At 41.8% G+C, this 23,965-nt stretch overlaps 2 protein-coding genes across 2 annotated transcripts in view; one reads left to right on the top strand and one right to left on the bottom strand.

The window, feature by feature from the left end:
* TRRAP (transformation/transcription domain associated protein) overlaps positions 1-13,210 on the bottom strand; it is a 75,463-nt gene extending 62,253 nt beyond the window's left edge. Inside the window, exons 1-19 of the mRNA XM_066197744.1 lie at positions 12,995-13,210; positions 12,730-12,804; positions 12,007-12,157; positions 11,585-11,634; positions 10,543-10,653; positions 9,884-9,988; positions 9,149-9,232; positions 8,334-8,390; positions 7,557-7,682; positions 7,152-7,229; positions 6,839-6,927; positions 5,914-6,010; positions 5,409-5,547; positions 4,831-4,909; positions 3,570-3,804; positions 2,469-2,796; positions 2,259-2,356; positions 1,409-1,603; positions 718-909 (exon numbers count right to left, since the gene is read on the bottom strand). Of these exons, the coding sequence (XP_066053841.1) occupies positions 718-909; positions 1,409-1,603; positions 2,259-2,356; positions 2,469-2,796; positions 3,570-3,804; positions 4,831-4,909; positions 5,409-5,547; positions 5,914-6,010; positions 6,839-6,927; positions 7,152-7,229; positions 7,557-7,682; positions 8,334-8,390; positions 9,149-9,232; positions 9,884-9,988; positions 10,543-10,653; positions 11,585-11,634; positions 12,007-12,106 (2,163 nt within the window). The 5' untranslated portion in view covers positions 12,107-12,157; positions 12,730-12,804; positions 12,995-13,210. The remainder of the gene's footprint in view (positions 1-717; positions 910-1,408; positions 1,604-2,258; positions 2,357-2,468; positions 2,797-3,569; positions 3,805-4,830; positions 4,910-5,408; positions 5,548-5,913; positions 6,011-6,838; positions 6,928-7,151; positions 7,230-7,556; positions 7,683-8,333; positions 8,391-9,148; positions 9,233-9,883; positions 9,989-10,542; positions 10,654-11,584; positions 11,635-12,006; positions 12,158-12,729; positions 12,805-12,994) is intronic.
* A 791-nt stretch (positions 13,211-14,001) lies between these two features.
* TMEM130 (transmembrane protein 130) lies at positions 14,002-23,535 on the top strand. Its single transcript, XM_066198075.1, has 8 exons — positions 14,002-14,140; positions 16,447-16,737; positions 17,761-17,929; positions 18,348-18,517; positions 19,186-19,270; positions 20,929-21,131; positions 22,125-22,237; positions 22,964-23,535. The coding sequence occupies exons 1-8, from the start codon at positions 14,074-14,076 to the stop codon at positions 23,138-23,140; spliced, it is 1,275 nt and encodes a 424-aa protein (XP_066054172.1). The 5' UTR covers positions 14,002-14,073; the 3' UTR covers positions 23,141-23,535.
* Positions 23,536-23,965: the final 430 nt, after the last annotated feature.

The following is a 23,965-nucleotide window of genomic DNA, read 5'->3' as shown; positions in this document are numbered from 1 at the left end:
CTACACAGTTACCTGTATCAGAAATTTTGTTTGGTACAAAGTACAAGGAAGAAAAACTAAGAGAAATCATGAGAAAACAATCAGTGTTCCATTAAATTCTTAATGCCTTTTCTAGATACAGGCAGCTGCTGCTTTTATGAGGAAAGTGCACGCTTGCTACAAGCTCAGCACTTCTAGATTCACTGAATAATAAGATGATCTAATCAACATAAATAGATCCCTGGAATACACAATATGTTGTCAGTAGAAAAAATAGCATTCCTTAAGCCCAGACTTCCCAAGAGCATAGAAAAATCTAACTCAAGAAGTACATGTCACTGAATATGACATGAGTGAACAAGATTTACCAACACAAAAAAGTCATTTCAGTCCAAGTACAACTCTACAGTTAATACAGAAACAAAGGGAGAAGATATGCAAGAATTTATGCATGTCCTGACCATGAAGTTACGTGGGCTTATGGCAATCACAGACCACAGTAATTTATCAGGCATTTATACTCAGAATTAGTACATCACTTCATATTTTCAAATATGAAGAAAATACTCACAGAAACCATCTCTTATAAACAAGAAAATGTACTTAGAATTTGGAAAGAAACGGAGATGTGACACAAATTGTGCTTCAAACATTAAATGACTCAAATGTTAGACTGTGCAAAACTCTTAACAGTGTTGTTATTAAAGCAGACTTATTTTTAACACAAATGACCTTTACCTTCAGCATTTGCTCATTTTCAGCTGCAAATAGTGAAACTGAGCCAAAGACTAACTTGAACAGCTTGAGATACAGATTGGAGAGTTCCACATTAGAGCCCATTTCTGGCAGACGATCCAGAAGATACTCCACCAAAATGGTTGCAAAGAGAGCAGAGGTAGTAGGGTTTGCCAAGAAAGAATTGGCAACAATCTATAAAAGGAAACCACAAAGAACTTATTACTGCTGTAATAAAAAGAACAAAAGGATAAATGCACTATCCATTTTAAAAAAACACCTAAGACAAATTTCTTTCCCCATCTCCACTGCTACCCAAGTGATTCAGTTTGCTCTCAGTGGAAAACAACCATGTATGTAGCTTAATGTTGAAATCTTTGGTTAAATTTTAAATGGGTGTTTAATAGGATGTGCATTCTGTAAAACTATAGAACACCAGCACAACAACCTGAACAAAACAAGTCCATAATGTTCAGCACTCCTCAAGAATGAAGTCCATATCTTCTAAACTGAAGTGTTCTTTTTTGTATTGCATCACTAAGTCAGGTAAGGTTTTTTGAAAATCCACCTTTAAATTATTTTCATAGACTACTCTGTATGCAGACTGCTTCAAATCTCACATGCTAATTTCAATATATTTATAATTCCATGTCAGCCATATGTATATCAATTCAAAAAGTAAACAATAACATACCTGAAGAGCATAGTTTTTAGAGATCCTCTCCACCATGTAAGGAACAGTAGTTTGAAAGATTTCTTTAAAAGTTAAAGGGTTCATCATTGTGAACACACCAGCAAAATGCTCCAGAACTTCCTTTTCCTCTTTCATCCTGACTGTCTGACAGTTTGCTACTCGAACATATGTTTGTCCATTTCCTGCTATTTGTACCTACAGCAATTGAGAACACATACACTGGTTACAGAATTTGAGTAGCTTATTCCCCATTATTCTTAAAATAGCTTTTGAAAGTAACTGAGATTTTATGGGTTTTACATGCAAGCCCCACACAACTAGAAGCTGGGCACAAGAGCCAACCATGACAAAAATACTAAAATTGAGTGTTCAAGATTTTAAAACTAGGAAGTTAGAAACTGAGAAAGACAACAGTAGGAGATATCGGTGTATTTGTAAAATATTTGATACCGAATCAAACACATTTACACTTCATTAGTACTTTGTGCAACTACAGAAGATAAACACAGACATGTGAATGCTTCAACTGTTAGCTAAACTATTTCTTTCAAGGGAAGATTTAATTCACTGCATGAAAGACAATTATTTCCAATCTGACCTTCCAGCATGAAGAGACAAAAACAGCTGTTGGGAAAACAATCTGTTGCTTGCAAACAGTAAGTACATTGAAATTCACTTTTGAAATTAATTCTTCATACTGGGCATTTCTCAATTGTTGTGGTCCCAATTAAAGACTTAGTAAAAATATACTATATGTAATCTGTGTTTTAGCTGACAAATCCATCCTTATTAAAAGATCTAACATAAAGTAATTGCATAAATAGAAGTGCTATGTGGGCAGGTTACATACCTGATAAATATCTAATGCTTGCATTGCATATTTTACCAGTTTTATATAGATTTGAGTCTCCTTAGGTTGCAACTGCTTATTAGGAATGAATTGTGCTTCTGAAAGAAGAATAAGATAGTAGAGCATTAAAAATACTATTTGCTTTCATTCTAGAGAGGCTTTTTTCTGTAGAATTATGAGAGATAAATGCAATTAAATATGCAGCTTTACCACCAGGAGCTTTGCATGAGGTGATGCCCCACGTGATCGTCTTGACCCCACAGACCAAAGTTTTCACTAAGCTCCGGCAATCCGTGACCTGAAATGTCTGCTTGTCTTCTTTTTCTTTCTCCCCTTGCTTTTCAAACACAGGTACTGGTGCAGGGGCCACGGGAGTGGCTGGAGCAGGAGATGGGACAGGAACAGGGGCTGCATTTGCTCCTGTGGGCACTCCAGGTAACGCAGCTTCAGCTGCCCCGAGCTCGGACTGGGGCTTGCACTTCTTAAAAATGACAGACAGCTGGTAGCGTGCTATGGTGTGGAATTTCAGAACAAACACCTAAGGGAAAGGTGGAGAGGCAGATCAAAGAGCAGGGAGGGGGGAGGAAAGAAAAAGGAAATAAGTTTTTTCTTCGAAAATCATCCTAAATTTATTAGCACTAGTATTTCAAATCAGCATACTGAGACCAATAAAACTTACAGATATTTTTTGAAGTCATTCAAATGACAGCAAACGTTTTCAAGTGCATGAATGAACTAGTTTGCCTTCTTCAAACAACAAGTGCATCCTTGATTTTCAAAAATACAAAAAAACCCTCCATATACAGATCCTTAAAAGGATCACTAGGTCTTCAAAGAACAGATATTTCCAACTGTACAGACTGTAATGTGCCATGCCAAAGATCTGTGCCAAGATCCTCTCTCAGGGTGTAAAAAAAAAACCCCCACCAAAAAGCACACCCATAACCAGAAGGCATTAAAAATACAATTTTTGCATACCCTTATGCAAGGAAAAAATGATTATAACTAAAACTCAGAATAAAATTATTTAAAAGAATCCAAGCTACTCAAAACAAGCATTCAATTTCCTGCTTCGAAACTAGCAACTGAATGAAGCCGAGTTGACAAAGCATCTCTGCTACACTTGAGGTATTATCCCAGCTGCAGAGCATTTTAAAGAGCCCTTCTCTAAAGCACTGAAGTGAAATACAGTACACAGGCTGTTCCTACATATTCTCTTTCCTGAAAAAAGGAGAAAGTAAAACCTGATTGACAACATACTACAAAACAGGATATCCAAGCAATTATCAAATGCTTTAAGCAAATCAATACCTCCAGCATTCTCATAAGGATGTCTCTACCATTTCCATTTTCCTGTTCACTTTTAGACCGGATACAGTCTACCAAATTCAGCAGAAGCTTGCAAGACATGGTCTGGATACTGCTTGGCAAGGATTCATCATCAATGTTCTTGGCAAACAGCTGGACAGCCAGGGAGAGGTCATTGAGAGGCAAATGCTGCCTGACATGATGCACCAGGTCTGCCAGGGTGCTGTATGCAAGGGGTCTACAGCCAAGAGAAGGGATGAGGAAAACACACTGAGCACAACCAAAAATGTTGTTAATTCGTTAATTAAATAAATAATTGCCGTCTGGAGATACTTCCAAATTTCTCAGTGTAAGTTTTCTAGTTTCATATGCAAATCCAGAGTTCATGAGGCTTTTCTGGCTACACAAGGGAATTTTAACCAGCACCATCTAACCAAAGACACACCAGTCTATCCCACGACTCTGCTATTGCCTCTCTGATCTTTCTTCCTTCACTGCAGAACACCCCACCACATTTATCATCTGCCTGCACTTAACATGCATGTCAGCCCCATTTTGAGCAGTGCTGGTAATCTGTTTCATAATTAATCATAAATGATTCATGATTTCAAAGGCAGTCAAGAAAAATGATAAATTTTTAAAATAATTTCATTTCAAATACCAAAGGCAAAGAATCTAGCAGAGCAAATACTTCTAACACATGTTGTCAATAAGGTACACTTGATACTTAAACAAAATGAAGTAATTCTCCTAGTTCAGATACCAATTTGGTCAGCAAGCTCACCTAAAACTTAGACTATTGAAGACACAGAAAGCTAAGTATTCTCTCCATTTACTTTTTCAATTGCAAACAAGTAAGTTTTGAAGTATTCATTGACAAAAGAGTTTATTTATTACACAAAATGAGTGTATCTCATTCAGATTTTACACTGGACATAACATTTAGGGTGTTTCATGAAATATTGGGCAGATACTGAGTTTGTTTCTCTGTTTTGAATTGTCCTCCACAATTCAAAAAACTGAAATCATCTTCATTCACCCATTTTTCTTATATTGTCCTACACTTACATTACCATGCTGGGCCATCAAAGTGTTAAACAAAAGCCCCCATTACAGCAGCAGAAGCTCTGCCAATAAAACAATAAAATTAGTTATTTGAAGCAAAGATTTAGGACCCTATACAGAAGCTGCTGTAAATATTAATAATTTTCAAAGTAAGCAGCCCTGGCAAGCACTCAGATAGTTACTCTAAACTTTCTCATACCTCAGAGTCTCCCGGGCAGTGTATCCAGAGCCAATCAGTATAGATTCATCAAACAGTTTGTCCATGCATGGAATAAATTCTAGAATTTAAAAAAAACAGGAAAATGAAAAAGCCATACACAACAATTGACAAAGGAAATAATCAAAATAAGATAGTTGAGCATTAAACCACTTAACTTAGCTGTTTAAACCTAAAGTTAGAAAGTGATTTTATCCCCAAATTAATTCCTGAAGCTTATAAAAGGCAGTGCCACTTGCAAGGAAGTTTTCAAACAACCTTTTGTGATTGTCTACTCCACTGACACTTGCCCTTTGAGTAACACTGCAGCACCCAGTCAAAGCAAATTACATTTGCAAAGAGAAAAAAAATGCTCAGGTTATTTACAACTTTGAAAATTTTTCTGTATATAGCTAATGAGTTACTGGAAATGTCAAGTTGGGCAACCCTGCACAGAGCAATTCTATTTGGCCGGGCATCTTGTGATAATCTAATATAAATAAGCAATATGCCTCTTAAATTGACAGCAATAGCAGAAATCTTTCCAGTTTAGAGGTACACTTATAAAAAGTGCTACATACGGCTCCTCAGGTCTGTTGTCAGGATGTGTTTAGCAGCAATCAGGAGTTCCTTCCTGAGGTGCGCTGTTTCAGCTGGACAATTGGAGAGCAGCTGCAGCATTCCTTTTACCATTTGCTGAGAATATTTAGCCACCAATTCCTGCAACAAAAAAAGAATAACATGAGTGCAACTACTACAACGTCCTATTCTAAAGGTTTGTGTTACATTTGTGAAATAGCACTCCATTAAAATTCACTGGTTTCCCTTCCAAAATCTAATCCTAAAACTAAAATATAATAGTCATTCCATAAATGCCCAGGAAGGGGGAACAGCATATTTTTACTCTGTATTCACATGAGGATACTTTTGAAAGGATAACCAAGTACACCTCCACCTTCAGATACTCTACACAAATGCTCCCGTCTCCAACCCTTGATGCACTGCAGTCATGCAGGTCACTTGTCTGCCATAAAGCAACTAGAAACCTGATGCATGAAGCACCAAAGCAATAAAAATTCATCCTACCTGGTAAATTCTGATGATGTAAGCCAAAAAAGACAATGTTTTAATCTGGGCAGCGATAAAATCAGCATACAACTCCTTGTTGTAAAGTTTATGTTGTCTGAAATTAAATCGAACAGTGGTTACAATTTTGCCCCTTTAGTAGCTTCACTCAGAAAATTCAGTGAAGTTTCAAATTACATCATCTTGTAGTAAAGTCCTTGCTTCTTAAAGAAGCTCTGGAGGAGCCCATTTTCAACAAGCCCTCTGCCATTCACATTGCCAGCAGCACCTTTCTACAGAAAGCCAAGCCAACACAAAGCAGCACACATTTGGTTCAGTTGCCCTAACTGGGGGAAATTTTTCTCTGAGCAATATTCCCTCCCACAGACTTGTCTGTCTCTCTCAAGCTTCAACCACTCAATCAGGTCATCCAGGCAGACAGGCAAAGGCAGAGATCTTGCTCCCACTGCCCTGACCAGAACCACTTGCTGCTCTTCAGAAACATCCCTCCCTGAGGCAGGGAAAGCAGTGCCTAACCCTGCAACATCACAAGGCTTCAGGTAGGCTTAGAAGAGCACAAATCTATCATTGATGGTATCAAAGATTAAACAACAGCAAGTGTCCACTCTCCCATGGTCTTCATCACTGTCTGTGACACTGTGGATTTTTGTCAGACACTCTATTTTTAAAAAAATCATTATCAAATAATAAACTGGGACCTACTGCACAACTATGGACTTTACCAATGGCATGTAATGCCAATAACTTCACCTACAGACCCTTGGTAATTTTTACTCAAATAATCATTGCTACTTTTGAGATTAAAAGCAGTAAGACTAGAATCAAAAATCACAAGATAGAAGACAAAAATATTTTGAGCAATACTGAATGACAGGTTTAAGTAGTTTATCTCAAATATAATCAAAATACTGTTAAACGCTCTTACCTTGCTTGAGCAGAAACTTGTATTATAATAGTGTTCATAATCAAGGGCACAAATTCAGCTACTACATTATGAATGTTCAGTTTGTAGAGCTTAAAAAAAAAAGTATTATTAGAGAAATTGACAAGTCACACTTGCAGTCAAATTACTGGTGAGCAAATCAGAAAAAAATTATGACATCTCACCAGCTTATTTTTAGATGATATTTTAATTTCAAAAGTATATTACATTCATTCTTACTAATATTAGCCAAGAGAAGTTACACAAGCCATTCAGTAATGAAGTATTTACATGCAAAGTACTGAAGCGTACGAACCTGATACATGAGAACAACAATAATAGGCAGCTCAGCCAAGACCTTTAGTGATAAAGATCCTCTGGGAATTATTGAATGCTGAAAGAAAGAATACATGCTTTATAAATACTCTAATTATTAATTCAAAAGAGTATGTAAAACACAGTTTTACAGAAACTGCTCATATTAGTAGCACTGTATTTAACAATAATAATATTTAACACAAAAGCATTGGGTATTACATTAAATAAAAACCCGGTAATTACAGCAGCATAGAAAATATCTGGAAAGTTTCAATCAACTTCTACAGGAAAGTTTTGATATGAAAAACAAGCAAAAAGACAGTCTGTTACTTTTGCCTGGCCTTACAGTCTGTGGTCCTGTGCTACAGACAGTCCCCCAGTTAAGAGCAGCCAGAACACTCACTGTCCTCGTCTCACTGTCCTCTCGCTCAGGGTTCACTTTCACCACAATGGTTGTAATCATGCCAACCATCTCAGGAGTGGGAACAGTGTTCTCTGGAATCACCTGAGGGTTCTCAAAATACCGATTCTACAAGCAAAGAGCAGAAGAAAAACATCATCATGCCAGTTAATAGTGGAAAGGCCATCCATCTCCTCAGAACTCCTCCAGATAATTTTCCCCCGGAGCAGTTTTCTCCTCTCTGCACGTGATGTTTGCACTGCAGCATCTGCCTGGGCCAGACACACACCCTGCAGCCTTCCCCACTGGAGGGAGAAGCAGGAAAGTCCACCCCCAGCCAAAGCAGCTCTTCTGCTAAAGAAAACACCCCCAGAGTCACTCTGGAGCAGGCAGGGAGGATCAGACCTGGCCTCCCTTCATGACATCACCCTTCCCTCAAAAACAGACACATTTGGCTACCTGGAGAAAACTGCAGCCAACCTCATCCTGCCCCCCAATTTCAGCTCACCTCAGTTTTCTCCTACCAGTAACAGTATGCCAGAAACAGAAGGTTTTCCAAATCAAAATCTAAATGTCTCCATTTTTAGACACAGTTTTGATAGATTCATTAAAACTATATTTACTTTGTATCACTACATGCAAAATAATTATTTTATGTCAGTAATAATTAAGAAGAATAAAAGAAACTCTTTTCTGTTGATATATTTGAGAGATAAAATTAAGAAATAAAAACTAGTTTTCTGACTATAGCAAGGGCAGTTTAAGAAATAAAAAGCTTACCACTACTTTTGGAAGTTCCTTGTAAATCTGTTTCACAAAGTCCAAAAAATGATGAATCTAGGAAGGAAGAAGTCAGTTACTATAAAGAATTTTTTTTTTTTTAAATAACTTAAAAAACACAATTTTAGAATCTCTGTATTAACAGTACAAATACATAAAATCTCTACTCACCAGTACAGTATATTTTCCATGATAACTGAAAATAATCTGAAAATGTTCTCCTACCTCCTTCTGCTCTGTCAGTATTAATTCAAATTTCACTTGGAAAGAATCTCATCTACCTATCATCTCTACATAGCTCCAATACAGTATCGTTAGGTATAATTACTATGAAACAACTAAGTCTTCCCAAGAGAAAATCAAGGTGAAAGGCAAGAGAATAACAATGTAAACTTCCAAATTCCCCTTGATGAGTCACAGGAGAGAAGAGGGGAGGCAGGGGGAAGTCAATCAGAGTAAATTCCTTCTTCGGGATTTTAGTTTACGAACTAAAAAGGCATCAATTCTCTTCCTTTGTGTGGGAATTTTATTCCTAAGACTGATCATATTGTCCATAAACACTTCAACCAAGTATAACTAAGCTTTAACAGTTTAGGTATTTTTTTCCCTAGGAGTGGCAGCATTATGCAATCCTCTTTTGAAAATTACTTTAAGATTAAAAAAAGGGAAAAAAAAAAACTAAACATATGGTTGCCACGACAGGTCAACATAAAAGGGCAACAGCAAAACAAACCAACCAACCCACTTGAACAAAATGGCAGCTCTGAAGAGCATGGCAGCAAGTTTTATAGCAAGTAACAAGAGTTATGACTCACTTCTTGAGTGATTGCTGGTCGGAACTGTTTGTGCAATTCAATAATTATTCTTAAACAAATCAGTACATTTTCTTCATTCTCTGTCTGGAAAAAAAAAAAAAAAGAAAGAAACTGTTTAGCGAGCCCACTGCTGAATTCTTCAGCTACTCAGTGGGTACTTCAAAACCCTGTAAAATTATACTCCTCTCAACAACCTAAAGTGCCCTATTAATACAGACTTGCATGAGCAAGATGCTTTTCCTTGGATACCCTGCAGTCCTACAGTATGGCTGAAATTAACATATAGCTGAAATACATCAATATATCAATATACAGCCGAAATTAAATCCACCCTGGGGCAATAAAACCCAGACATTTCAACCACTCTGCACCATAAGATCTGACCCCACTGTCCCTCAAACAGAGACCCCCACGTGAGCTTCAAATGACAGTGTTGTGAATTCCAAGACAGAAAACAAACTCCCAAGAATAAGCTATCTGCCAGAAAATCTTGCCCAGCATGAGAACAGCTCCCTGCATTTGTAAGACCCAAGTTTCTAAAGGGCAGAAGAGAACATGCAGAAAACCTGCAGGTGACAAGAAGAGGGCATGAGTGAAGCTTAAATAGGTCCTCTCATTCCTGCTCTGGCAGCACAGCTATTGACAATCCTACCCCCAGCAAATTTTGGAGATGAAGGAAGTAGAGGAAAATATTTCTGAAAATTTCCAACATTTTTAAGAGGAAGTAAAAAATACCTCTAGAAATCTGAACATCACAGACAGGATATTTTTGGTATGAAGACGAAGATGTTCATTTGTTGGTATTCTGTGAATTATTTCAAGCACAAGCTTCCGGAGTTGCTGGGGAAAAATATAAGAAAAGGAAAAATAATGATATGACAGAACTTTCTGAAAAGTCTACAAAAACTAACGATTGGTTGCAGCATCTTTTTCAGCTTAATACTTCTGCATGTTGAAACAGAAAAAAGCCAATTTATTTCATGTATACATAAGCCTATATACAAAGACATAACCCTTCCTACTACCCACCTATGTGAATGAGGCAAAATTAACAAAGGTATAGTTGAAAAATCAAACTTCTTTTAAGGAATGCAATTTTAAGTACTTAATGACAAAGATTCAACTTTTGCCTTTCATTCCTAACCTTCAGTGAAGCCAGTAACTTGTACCAATGTGTAATACTTCAGTAAGACAGCCAATTCTGTTGCACCTACTTTTCCGCCTTCTTCACAGAAGCCCAGATTAGCAAAGTTTATAAGTAACTGATTTAGAAACAGGACTTTTTCAGTTCCACTCCAAAGGACAGATCTATTTTTAACAAGTTTTAAATGAGTTCATTAGGTTAATCAAGGACTTCACAGCAAAAAAAGCAGGAGATGCTCCACACAGTTTACCTGTGCTGGCTTCTCCTGCAGGAACTGAACTTCCCCATCCTGTAGAAAGGTGAGAAACCGAGGGATGATGTGTTCCAGGAATGTAGAATACTGAGGGGATGATGTCACATTCTAATTAAGAACAAAAAATGGGAAGTTATAAAACAGACATCACACAGATTCTATTCAGTTACATTCAAAGCCACTATTCAACATTTTCAGTGAATTTTGAATAGATTCAGTGACTAAGTATCTGCTGACACACTACAGAACCAAGTGAGTTCCAAGAGAACATTACCAAAACAAATACTGAACAAGTTCTTCCCTACTGCAGGGAACAGCAAAGAGAATCAACTAAGTCTTCAGATTCTAAACAGATCACCAGACTAAGCAGTTAAAACTATTCTTTTAGTCAGATAAACTGTTTCAGAAATAGCTTAAGCAGATAATGATTAGACAAGAATGATTTTTCGTTTTCTGTAACTTCACAACAGGCATATAACAACTAAGTATTCAACTAAAGTATAATTTCTGCTAACACAAGGCTGGGTTAACCTGTGTTTCACATCTTCTCTGCTGCTCATCTAAATGATGGTCCATCACCACGCAGAAGATGTCACTGGAGACATCTCCACTCCTGATGTCAGATTCTGCATCTGACAACTCCTCTCTCACTTCCACACCACGGAATACTCAGAGGAATCAGAAGGGCCTCTGTTTCACAAGGGTACAATACACATTTGAACTAAATAAAAGAAAGCTTTACATACAGACATTTCATGGCATTCAAAAAATAGATTGAAAGTCTCTTACTTCACTTTTATTTAAATGCTTAATGAATAAAGATTTGGCAATGAAAGCTCTCTAAGTCCAAATGTAATTCTTCAACAACCTGGTTAATTCCTAAATACAAACCTAAAATCAATGACTTGTAGCCATATAAATCATAAGTCACAGGATACTACTATGAATATTTTAACTGCATAAGATCAGAAATTCAATTCTGCTGCCATTGCAGAAAGTTTAGGGATTTTTGTTGGGGTTTTGTTATCTTTTTATTTACCTCAAAATTCTCACTGACTTCTTGCATCATTTTCAATTTGGTTTCATCAGCTGAAAATGGAAATTCAGGAAAAAATAAAAAAAAAGGTGAGTGCAAAACTAGGTCATGAAGGAAAACACCAGGCTCATTGATCAAAGAAGCAATCAGATCTTATCAGTTTAGCTATCACTGCCCAATTATAAGGCACACAGCTCTCTCAAACAACCACCACACAACTGCACACACACACACACACAGCTCACTCACTTTGGCTCATGTAAGTGTTTGTCATCATTTTGCCTCTTCAAGAATCAAAATTCAAATTTCAAAGTGAATTTGACACCCTTCACTGTCTCATTTATCAGCTATCTGAACAAGTCTGCAACACTTGGGAAACAAACTACTGAAGACCTGCAATTTACAATAAAGAAAAAGTCTCTTACGTGTATTGACATCTGTAAGAGCTGCCACAAACTGAAGGTATTTTTTCATCAAGGTGGTTTGGTCCACCACCGTAGGCCCTTGTGCTGAAACAAATGCCATCTTGGAGGAGGAAAGATCAGCTTTCAGTACATAAAATGAAGCTCAACACACCTACAAAAGAATACAGAAGTATTTGTTAGTTCATATGGCTTGTTAACAGCAGATATCCCATCACCTACATCCATTCTTCTAACATATTGAAGAGAACCACCTTTTCCAAAAACCACAACTGAAACATCCACTTAGGCTTACAAATACAACACCAAGCATGTACAGCACCCACTGTGACAGGACTGCACTAACAGTTAAAAGGGGTTATTGAGCTTTGCATAGCACAAAAATTCAGGTGTTTTGCCCGGTTTCCTCTCTCCCAGCAGCAGGCTCCAGGCTCAGGGATGCTCCAGGCTCAGGGATGCTCCCGACACCGCACACCTGTCATCCTGCCTTCCGCCCCAGCCAGATCCCGAACTTCCAGCTACCCTCGGACACATCCCTGCAGGACTCACTCCCTGGGGCGCCAGCAGCTGTCCTGCTGCCACAGGCTGCCTGTCTCGCTCGTAAAGAAGCCTAAAATCACATCTAGCTTCAAAGCCCGGCGACTTCCCTCCGCCCCTGGTGCGTTCCAGTCAGTTTCACTCCCGGCCAGGTCGGGCCGAGCCGGCCCGGGACCCCGCGCCCCTCACCTTCCCCGCCGCAGCGCCGCTCTCCCGGGTCGCTCCGCGCTGCCAGGGCGCCATCAGGCCGAGCCCATCTCCGCCCTGCGAACACGGGCACCGTGATCAGCCGCGGCGGCGCTTCCCCCCCCCGTCCCTCAGCCCTCCCGATGCCCTGCTCGGCCCCAGGCCTCCGGCGGGGCTCCGGCCGCTCCCTCCCGCCCGCGGCGCGCCGGTCCCGCCTCCCCCCGCCCTGGCCCGGGCTCCACCGGGGCACTGCCGCCGCGCCCCTCACCCCGCGGCTCCCCGGGATCGCCCGGCCCCGGGCCCCCGGCTCCCTCCTTTGTTGCTCCCGGAGGCCGCCGGCAGCGCATGGGCGCGACGGAAGCGCCCGTGCTCAGTTCCGGCCGCCTCCTCCCGGTGCCGCCTCCCGCGCCTCTCCCCGGGCGGAGGCGGGCGCGCAGCTCCGCCGCGCCGCCCGCTCCCTTCGCCGGCCCCGCGACCCCGGCACAGCCTCGCCCCGACCCGCCCCGCCGGGGCGGTCTCGGCCCGGCTGGGCGCTGCCAGCGGCCGCCGTCTGAGGCGAGCCCCTCCCGTCCCCGGAGGTTCCGCCGATAACGGCGGGAGAGGAGTTACCGGGGCAGAGGCGGCCGCGGCCGGTGCCCCCGGCCGGCGCAGAGCCCGCTCCGCCCCGCCGGTGCCCCGGGGGAGCGGCGGCATCACCGGAAGCGGAGCGCGCAGAGAGGCTGATCCGCCGCAAGGAACAGAACGGCGGCCAGGAGTGAGAAAGGGCTTCGAATGTTGAGTTTAAGAAAATTAAAAAAATATAAGTAAACGAATTAAAACCAAAATATACAAAACGAAACAGGAAAAAAAGAAAATAAAACGACAAAAAAAAAAAAGAACACCAGAAAACCACATTCCGGCGCTTTTGCCCTCGCTTCTCTCCGGCAGCGCACCCGGTAGAGGCCGTTCGGAGCGCTGCGGGACCGGTAACAGCAGCCGAACTGCCCCCGGCAGCGGCATCCCCGCGCCACCGCAGAAATACTTTATGGGTGCTTGCCGCAACCAAAGCGCAGCACAAACCCCTTCCCAAACGCTCCGGGGTGTCCCCACGGCCTCGATGCGAGGCATTTGTGTTTTTTATTGACTGTTTGTTTAAACCTCCGGCGGCTGTGCAGCCCGGCCGCGCCGGCAGCGCCATCCCGCAGGATCTGCCCCCGGAGAGGCGGGCTGGGCGCTGCCGCGGGGGAGCGTCCCGGGGGCGCGGACACAGGAGCCGCAGTGCCGCGGGGACAGCGCGGCCAGAGCCGCTCCCGGTTCGAGAGCCGGCCCCAGTCCCGGCCCCGGAGGCACTGAGCCGCTGTCCACAGCATGCTGCGGCTGTTCTGCGCGCTGCTGCCGCTGCTGCAGCTCGGCCACGGTCGCTCCCCGGCCGCAGGTAAGGGGCCGCCGGTCTGCGCTGGCATCGCCGCCGGGGAGCGGGCGAGGGGCGCGGGGGGCGAGGGCTCAGACCTCAGGAGTGAGCTGCATCCCGGGTGGGGGTGGTTCCCCGCCCGAGCCTGATCGATGTGACAAGGGATGGAAGCAGCTCTGGGCACGCTCCCACCACCCCAGACTTTACTCTCGGGCTCTGCGATCTTGGTGCCTGCAATGAAGGTGGGGCATCCCGGGCAGAAGGGGTTCTGGTTTGCACTTCTAACCCAAATTTGCACTTCTGCTTCCTCCGCTGACCCCGCGCCGCGGGTCACAAGGCACCTGGGCAGCTGCTGCCCCTCGCCGTGGAACCCACAGAGCTCCCACAGCTCTGCAGAGAGAAAAGGCAGCAGAAAGCCCTGAATTGGATGGGGTGTCTCGCTGTGCCGGTCACTCCCCGGGTGACCTTGGGTTAGCCACTGAACCTCCAGCTGTTGCAGCTGTTGGGCTGGTATGGCCCTGATTTGTAAAGCGCCGTGATAACCTCCAAGGAGAAGTGCTAGATAAGCATGAGGTAGTCGGCTATTTTTTTTCCCGAATTCTGCTGAAACCAAGGGGAGCGTAGCCTGAATCTTCTAGAGACATGAAACCTCCCTCTGCCAGGTTTCATCAAATCACGATCTTTTCACTTTTAACTCAAAAACCTGAACTCACTGTTCCCATTTCTTGTGCTGTGAAATGGGAACAGTGGAGTTCTTTCTCAGGCAGTAGTGCTGCAGTTCATTTCTCACAGACCTTCTGCCTCCAGAATTGTTCAGCACCTGTGATCTGTAAAATAAAATGCAGGCATGAATGCTGTCTCTTCCATCCCATCCCAAGCAGATGGGTGCAGAAAAGCCAGCACAGGAGTTAGCTGGCCCCAGTGCTCCCTTCATATTAAGGTGATGGATGAGTGAGAAATGCAGTTTCTAAAGGCCAGAGATTCAGGTCCCTGTTAGCAGTTTGGTGGCTGCTGAAAGAGGATAAGGAAAGTGCTTGCATTAGAACCCCCCAGCTCTGCTGCTCTGCCCAGCACTGCTGATGAGAGGAGAGCCAAGAAGAGCTCTGATACAGGGAAGGGATCTTGCTCCATGTTGGGGGCAAGCAACCAGATCCTGTTCCCACCTCTGTCCCAGTTCACAGCTATTTTGCCTTTCCATTTGTGTTGGGGTTTGGGGGTTGATTTTGTTGTTTAACACACGCATATCCTTTAATGCTGCTGCACTGCTATTTTTTCGATAAAATTAATGTATCCTTTCCACAAAACTCAACACTGCCCATTGTAAGTAATTTGAGTACACATGGCAGAGAAGATAATGGTGAGTCATTCAGAGCAGCAAAGCTGGTTCAATATCACAGGTCCTGCACCACTCATGCCTTGATGTTTCATAGAACCATAGCATAGTTTGGGTTGGAAGGGACCTTTAAAGGTCTAGTTGAACCCCTTGCTATGAGCAGAGACATCTTCAACTAGATCAGGTAGCTCAGACCCCAATCCAACCTCACCTTGAATATATTGAATGACCTTGTATGAAGATATTGGGCAACCCGTGCCAGTGTTTCACCACCCTCATTGTGAAACATCACCTACCTCAAGCAGGAGCCTCAGATCTTTCTTGGGTGCACATTGTTGGCTCAAGTCCAGATTTTCATCCACTGCTACCCCCACGTCCTTCTCTATCCCTTCACCCCCCAGCCTGTACTGAATACCAGGGGTTGCCCCAATCCAGATGCAGCACCTTGCACTCTGCCTTGTTCAACCCCAGGAGGTTTCCACAGGCCCATTTTTTGAGCTTGTCCTGGTCCCTATGGACAGCAACTGATCTGCCACTTAGAGCATGGTACAACTTTCTTTTGGATTTTTGGTCCTTCTCTGGAAAAGGAGATTGAAGGTGAACCATAGCACAGAAAATATTTTACTGACATTTTTTTATGTTTACGTATGAGGAGAGTTAGAGAAGCTTTTTAACAGAGGTGGCAAAGGAATCTAGTGAATGAAATCTCTCCTGAGTTTGAAAGTGTACATTTTTTAGGGCAGAGATTAGAGCTTAGTCACTTCCAGTAGCTAGAAGTCTACTGATCATGTTAGATCATTAGTGACAATATACACAGTTTCTATTCCGGATATTTAAACAGTAAAAAATTATGGTGGTAAAGTCTTTGTTGGGATGAGTGTCATCGTGAGTCATATAACTAGAACTGACTGGCTAAAATCTATTTAAAAAAAAAAAAAGAAATTTAAAATGCCATACAACAAGGTTTGGTTTACTCATTTTCTTCTGATTTCCACAGAGTTGTATAGCCTGGAAATAACCAACAATGGTCCCATCACAACAGGAGCCCAAGCTACTGTTCAGGCCAGGCTAAGAATGAAGAACGAAAATGACACATCAAACTTGTATCACTTTAACTGGATTTATGCTCCTCTGATTCTGATAGAGAAATCCGAGCAGCGGTTAAATTCTGTAATTAATGTGACTGGTGAATTTCCTGGCACTTTCCCTGTGTCTGTCTGGGTGACTCACAAAAACTGTTGGTTGTGTCGGCCGGTTATAAGGAACATCACCGTGCTTCAGATTACAGGTAAAATGGGTAGAATTACTTTACAACCTGTAGCTCTCCAGGAACTCAGTATAGATGCCCTTGCCAGCGTCAGGAGGAAAGGCAGTGTGTGTACATATGGCTTCTGACAACAGAGTTTGATTTGTAGCCCTGTGGCTGAAGGTGGGTTTGGGTGGCATGGTGCAGTCAGCACCATTACAGCCACACTCCAGTCTCTCTACATCCAGGAAGAAAATGTAATGCTGCCCATGTTTTCCTGCCTCTGTCACTTAGAGAAACTGAACTAGAAACTAGTTGCCTCAGCAGCTGCAGATCACACATCAGCATGGGTTCGTGATGCCCAGACTCCTAGAACAATGATTCTTCTACTGCCTCCCAGCATTTCTAGACCTAAAGTTAGGATGGCCATCAGCAGTGACAATCTGCTGCTTTTCCCTGTTGCATGACACAGCAAATCTTAGGCCATCAGCACAGCAGAGCATTACTTTTTCTTTTAAAGCTCTGTCTGAGTTGAATGTGAAGTCATGGCTGCATTTCTAAATGTTGCTAAGTGCAATTTCAGTTTTCTGGGAATATTCATAACCATAAATATGTTTTGGTCTTTCACAAGTTAACCACTGGTGTGCTATGGTTAACCTAAACTCTGATTGACAGCCCCATTCCAGCAGTAATTGCAATTATTACTTGTGCATCACCAAGAAAGCTGTTAACCAGATTTAATGAATTGTTAACAGGATAAGATTCTGTTACTGGTAATCAACAGCCCATTAATTTTATAACGAGCTGATAAGTGTCTCATCAAAACACAAATTTCACTGGTTCCTTCACACGTGTGACAACACTGAGTAATAGATATAAAAAACACTTAACCACTTGGACTAGGAAACAGAAAGACTTACACAGAATATCTGAAAGAATGTTTTGATGCACACACAGCGTTCTGTTGAAGCATACTGTCATTCTTTTGCCATATATGCTGTCATACATGCTGTCATTCTTCTATCACATATGTTGTCATTCTTCTTCCCCCTTTTTATTCTGCAGAATTTATCACAGGGAACCTCACCATTGCCCAGATAGAAGACAACAGAGTTACCACACATGGTTCTGGTTCCTCTATGGACACAGTGACCCGAATTTCTTTCTCTCTTCATGACCCAAGTCATTACTTCAAGTCAGCATCATTTGTCTACAACTGGGATTTTGGAGATGGGTAGGTGTGGTTACTTTGTTTGCTTTAATGAGTATTCAAGATGCCTCTGACTCAGATGTTCATCTAGAGAAAAATTCCAATTAAATCAGTTAGCTAATAGTCTGCCTGCTATAAAAGTTGTTTTCATAATTTACTGACTATTCCTATTCAATTTTGTGAATTCTTCTAGCATTATCTTTAGTTACTTTAATTAAAAATGCAGAGATTTACTCTGGATCTTGTACTAATTGTAGTTGTATAGGTAATACCACAGACATAAATCCTCATTTATTTGGACGTAAAGTAGAATTAGAATCACAGCCACTGGAGCACTGTCTGTAAAGAAAATATATTAGAGCCTGTCCCTTTTTAAACCAGAAATATGCAAGCACTTGGTAAAAGGCAATTTTGATTCTAAATCTTTTCCTGTTGCACCCAGAGTTTACCAGATTACCAAGGAACCCTTTGTCTACTGCAACTGCTCCTCCATGGGGAATCGCACAGTGCATCTGAAGGTTGTGGCTGAATGGGAGCAAACTGGGAGCATCATACACGAAAGAGAAATTATGCAGAAAACTGGTGATTTTACCACAGCTCTGGAGCTCTTGGGTAATTATGGAACGTTTTGCACCTTCAATGCAGAACTAGCCCTATATGTGCAGACACAGTCTGGTGTGTACAGATACAATCTAGCTTTAACACAGTAACACAACTTCAACATCGTTTCATGTGCAATGACTGGTCAACGTCATTCGGTGAAGTGTTTCCATTGCAGAATTGACTGCAAAATCTTCTGGGGCAGAAAAATGGGTGGAAACAGATCAAATCTTCAGTTTCTTTTTAATCTACAGACAATCTTACTGTCTTTTTGTAACAGCCTCACATACGATTCAAACAATGAAGTATTTATGGTAACTTATGGTGGATTTATTTGTCCAATTTACACCAGCTATCCCTAAACGATAAATTAGTTATATCAAGCATTAGGAAAGTCTCATTGATTTGATCAGCATCAGGAGTAAATAGACACAGAACTAAAAATGTAAAGAATTAATAAAGTTGATTATACATATTAAAAAGCAATCAGACAAAACGTCAGAAAACTTACATTGTCTCTAGTGATATGTTTCCTTTTGGGGTGTGAGACAAATACTATTATTTGTGTGACTGACGAAGCTCATATCTGCAAGTCTGTGGGAACAAACCTTCACTGGGAAACCAGTGAGAGTCAAGTTTACATGTGGAGTGTGACATGCTGGCTTTTCATTTCTTCCCAGATGCTGTTAAAAGTATTAACATAGTGGGCTCCAGAGAGACTCATGTAATGGAAAACTTGAATTTATCCCTTCGTATCAATGGCACGTAAGTAGCAAACACAACTTCTTTCCCACCCAAAATTGTCTCTTTAAGTGTTTTTCCCCCGTGTTTCCTAAAAATAGTCAGTTGAACCCCACAGAACATTTACTTTAAAAAATCAAAACCACCTCCTTCCCCCCCAAAAATACTCTTGAATATTGCATTTTCTTGACTTGAAATGCCATGAGCTCTAAGAGCCTGGAAGACCCTGCATCTTTACAGAAAAGTAGAATCCTCCTAAGTAAAGCAAATGTTATTTTTTTTGTGATCTTTGTAAAAGGAATGTTAAAATGCAGCCAGAGAAATAGTGGGGGGAAATACATCTGAAAACTTCTTTCTGAACTTTTCTCCTTCACCAATTTCCCTGCTATTAAATTGAAATATATTCCAAGTCTTGTTGCATAGCAGCAAAACTTGACTGGCATAGGGGATTAATAGGTTTGGGGAGTAATCCTGGCAAAGTTCAGATTGCCACAAGATGAATAGGACATAAAAGCCCCATGCAGCAAGGATCATAGAAAAATAACAAGAGTTGTGAGCACCTCAATCCAGCACAAGTTTTCTCAGGTTGCAGTATTAGAACACACTGGAGTTTTGAAGGAGCAGCACCCAGAGTCATTTACCAAAAGCACAAACAGTCCCTGCAGACAAAGCAGGACAGTTTGCTGTGAAAGGAAAGTGAAAGGAATTGGCAGGAATGGGAACTGGAGGTGGCATCCCAGTAAAGGTGAACAGCCAAAAACTATGACAGGCAAACCTGGGATCACTAAGAACAGGCTTGGTGACCTCCTAGTCACAGGACTGGGGCTGATGCAAGAGTTTAAGATAGAGATGCAGTGACAAAGAGATGGGTTACCAAAAACAAAGCTAGATAATGAGCTAAACACATAAAGATGATGCTTTCTTTAGCAAGGAATGTCGTAAAGAGATAAGAAACAAAATACTAATAAAATAGGGTAAAGAAAACTCTGCCTGTTGTCAGAATCAAAGTCTATAGTGCATAAGGTGAGTTCAAGCAGAATCAGTTGAAACAGGGATCTGGAAAGGTCAATAAAAGGCTTTAATTAGATGTGGTGAGAAGCCACACGGCCATGAAGTGGGTTGCACTAAATTGCTTGATAGCAAATAAAAACCCTTTTGTTAATGTAAGGGAATGTTGTGATCCTTGAAATTTACTTACGTTTTCCAGCTATTAGTCCTTTGTACAGAGCTCATCTAATATTCTTTCCAGTTTCATTTGTGGAGTTTTTTAATTAAAAGTCTTGGGTGTGCTTCAGTTTTAGACAGTGATTTCTGTGTGTGAAGGACAAAGAAAAAAACTACCTTCCCTTGGAAGTACAGGAAAAAAGATTCCTTTTATCTTTGTTGAGGAAGGACTAAGGAGTTTTCTACACACAGTGGCCTGCTGATGACCCTTGCAGGTTGAACACAGGTATTCAGCTCTCAGCTGAAAAGACCTGCCTTTATAGAAGCATCACAAAGAACTTTTTCATTTGGCAGACTCTATAAACCTAACAACAGCGCAGTTAATTATTTCTTTATTTGTATTTTGATTAGCTTAATTAGTTTCAAAATAATCCTGCTATTTTAACCAAACTCTTTGCTGAAATTTTCGCAGAGTTTTCACCTTTTTTAATTTTGCCGTTTTGCTTTTGTCGTTTCAGCCCACCACTGGCATTATGCTGGCTTATAAAATCGGAGTGCATTCCACTTGAAGGTGACAAATGCCATCTGGTGGAGATCAGTGGCTCCTGCTACAACCTGAGCCACACCTTCAGGGACGCGGGACAGTACTGCCTCAGTGTCAGGGTGGAGAACGGCGTGACGGTGCTGCAGACGTACCACGGCATCAGAGTGCGGCCGGCAGGTGAGGAGCAGGGGACTCCGAGCAGCACGGAGAGCCCCAAACACCCTAGGGACAAACGTGGATTAAACCTGCTGATGAGGTGTCAGGAATGTAGTGTAGATCCCTAAAAAGAGAGGAATAAAAGGGGAAATGAGAATTTATAATGTGCTTGCTGTAATTGCTCTGAGCTTCTTGTGTTCTGCTGAACCCTTAGTCCCAAGAGTGTCTTGAAGCTGCTAAATACACTGGGAAGGCTGTATTACTTAAATATTTTTCAGTTTAAATAGTCCAGCTTTTGTTTTGTAGTTAGAGAGGATAACTAGGCAAACGTATGTGTCTGTAACAGTATCTTAATTAAGCAGTCTCAATTCTTTTTGCTTAGTTTAGTTATAGATTTTTGAGGGTAGATTTTTCTAGGCCTCCATCTCATTACAAGTCTCTGTCCATCTTGCTGGTGACCCGAGCTGGCTCCCACATGCATGGTCACACACAACCCTCTTGGGTCCCTAAACCAGCTGGGAGAGCAGTTGGGTGGCCAAGTGAAGGGGACAGGGCACAGCCAGGCTGTGACACAGGCTGGTCACACCGTGTCACTCTGAGCCAGCTGTGTACAGACAGGGCAGCCCTCTGCAGAAGGCTCTGGTGTGCATTCAGGGCTGAATCCCCTGTGCTGGAGGTTCTCAGCTGCTGTGGGGGTGAGACTGCTTCCCATCCTCTTGGGGTACCACAAAGACCCGGGGAGTCAGGGGCTAATATATGTAACAGGGTGGAGATTTTTAGGCTCTTCAAGAGAAAAGAGTGAATAAAGGGAAAGACCTTACAAGCCCCTCTCCCACTCCTGAGATTTCAGAAAAACCTGGAGTGATTGGGGCTGAAAATTTTATTCCTTCTTACACACGTTCCTTCTTTTTTTCTAAAAATACTCCTAAAATTTCTTCATTGTTTCCTTCTCACTGTTGCCTTTTTCTGGGGTATTGTGTCACTCCAGGAATGTGTCCTTGTGCTTTTTCCTAGGAATCCACCCAGCTTTCTTTGTCCTGCTCTGCACTGCTCTGGTTTCAGTGATGCTGGTACTGGTGCTGTACACCACTTTTCGAAGTAACACACAACAAAAAGATCTCGTGGAGGTATTCAGTTACTCTTACCTCGAGCTGGGATAGTAATTAGGTAGCTTTCAGCCATGAAAGATTCTTTAATCCCCAGACAAACAAAGCAGGAGGGAGAATTTCCCTGGTACGTGTGATCTGTTCCACCAGAAAATCCAAGCAGTAAAGGCAAATGAAGAAACAGCCATGCTTCTGGCTTGTTGCAGAGAACTCTAAATTGCCAGGATAATAATGGGCAGTTTGTTAATATTCCCAAGCAGATGCTTGCATTGAAGCATCCATTCCAGAGGATCTACCTCAGAGTAGTTACATGAAGGAAAGCAAGGAGACAGTGCATGAAGATACAGGATAATAAAAAGGAGGGGTATGTTACCTAAAGCAGCCCTAAATTGTTACTTACCCCTTGTATGTGGCCTTCACCTCCCCAGCTCCTTTCCACCTCTAATATACTTTCACTTGCTACAAAAGGTGTTTGCAATAAGCATGAGTTCTTAAATCAAAAGTAGCTTTCATGTTACTTTGGAAAGTACCTAATACCCTTTTCATTCTGCCACAATATAAATTATATGCCTCTAGAGACACTGTCTATAAGCCATGTGCACAGCAGGTATAAATCAGAACTCTATTTGTAGTGGCTGAGTGAAAATGGTTGAGGACCAAGTGCCATTTGTAGCCCAGTGTGTTCTTGCTGGACCTGAGCCAGTGGGAACTGAACTAAAAATTATCTTTCTGATGTTCCTTTTCCAGGTAGCTGACTTTGACTTTTCTCCACTGTCTGATGAACACCGGTCTAACCATCCCAAGTCAGGCTGTGGCCCAGTATGTTGCAGATCATGTTTTCTTCAAGCATCCAGAGAAGCTGACTGGGAGAGTCATGAACTTCTACATTCACTTTACAAGCCAGTCAAAATGTACACGCTGTGAAGAACACAACTGCACTTTGGTTGCACTGTCTAACTTTCTCACTTAGGCTAAGTCAAAAGCCTGGTGCTGCATGGGAGGTTTGGTTTTGCCAATGCAACAAGGTTCACCACTTTAAGTCCAGCACTTGAGTACTTCATTCTCTGAACTTAAAAAGAACAAGAAACACAGTCCAAGTAGCTTTGTATTTTTAACTCTATGGGTGTGTACATTTACAGCTGTAAACGCAGCATTTTATTCTTATGAAAGATTGTTTTATGTGCAGGTTTGCTGAATTCACTACCTCTTGTAATTTCTCCGTTCCTTCTGCTGTCTGTTTCAAAGAAAAAAATGCCTAAGACAAACATACCTCCTTTCCTATGTACAACAATGTTACTGAAAATGGAAGTCATCCGAAATACTGTTGAATGTGCATTTCTTCTATCAAGGAACTGATGTGTCCAGGTTGAAACAGAGGAGGTGTTTCCAATGAACCAGACTACCTAATTATGTTGTCCTTTTTCCTCTCCTAAAAGACCCCTTCTTTAGCTAATGGACTTCGGTCAGACTGCAGTGGTGGTGACACACTCACCTGCTAGCAGTATTTTGGTCCTGCAGAAACCTCCACATGTTGACCACTTTCTAAAATAGAACTCCACTCTAATCTGTATAAATATCTTTTTTTTTTTTTTGGCTATTCATGCTTCTTTTTTATCTCATATTGCTCCCCAATTAGCCATCAAAAGTCCTCTTCCAAAAAATACAATAACCTGTAGCTGAAAGCTGTTCAGCAAAACATATTTAACTGAAATTCCTAATCAATCTTCAAGGTTGGATAAACTCCATGTC

The sequence above is a fragment of the Chamaea fasciata genome, unplaced genomic scaffold (assembly GCF_029207755.1).
Source record: "Chamaea fasciata isolate MVZ Bird 193981 ecotype frontalis unplaced genomic scaffold, bChaFas1.0.hap1 SCAF_16, whole genome shotgun sequence".
Taxonomy (NCBI): domain Eukaryota; kingdom Metazoa; phylum Chordata; class Aves; order Passeriformes; family Sylviidae; genus Chamaea; species Chamaea fasciata.
The sequence above is the reverse complement of the archived record's forward strand: the minus strand, read 5'-3'. Positions and strand labels throughout refer to the sequence as shown.

Coding starts and splice junctions, on each gene's coding strand:
- TMEM130 (XM_066198075.1), top strand. CDS start 14,074: ATGCTGCGGCTGTTCTGCGCGCTGCTGCCGCTGCTGCAGCTCGGCCAC. Junction 16,738..17,760: donor CACCGTGCTTCAGATTACAG/GTAAAATGGGTA, acceptor TTTATTCTGCAG/AATTTATCACAGGGAACCTC. Junction 22,238..22,963: donor AACAAAAAGATCTCGTGGAG/GTATTCAGTTAC, acceptor TTCCTTTTCCAG/GTAGCTGACTTTGACTTTTC.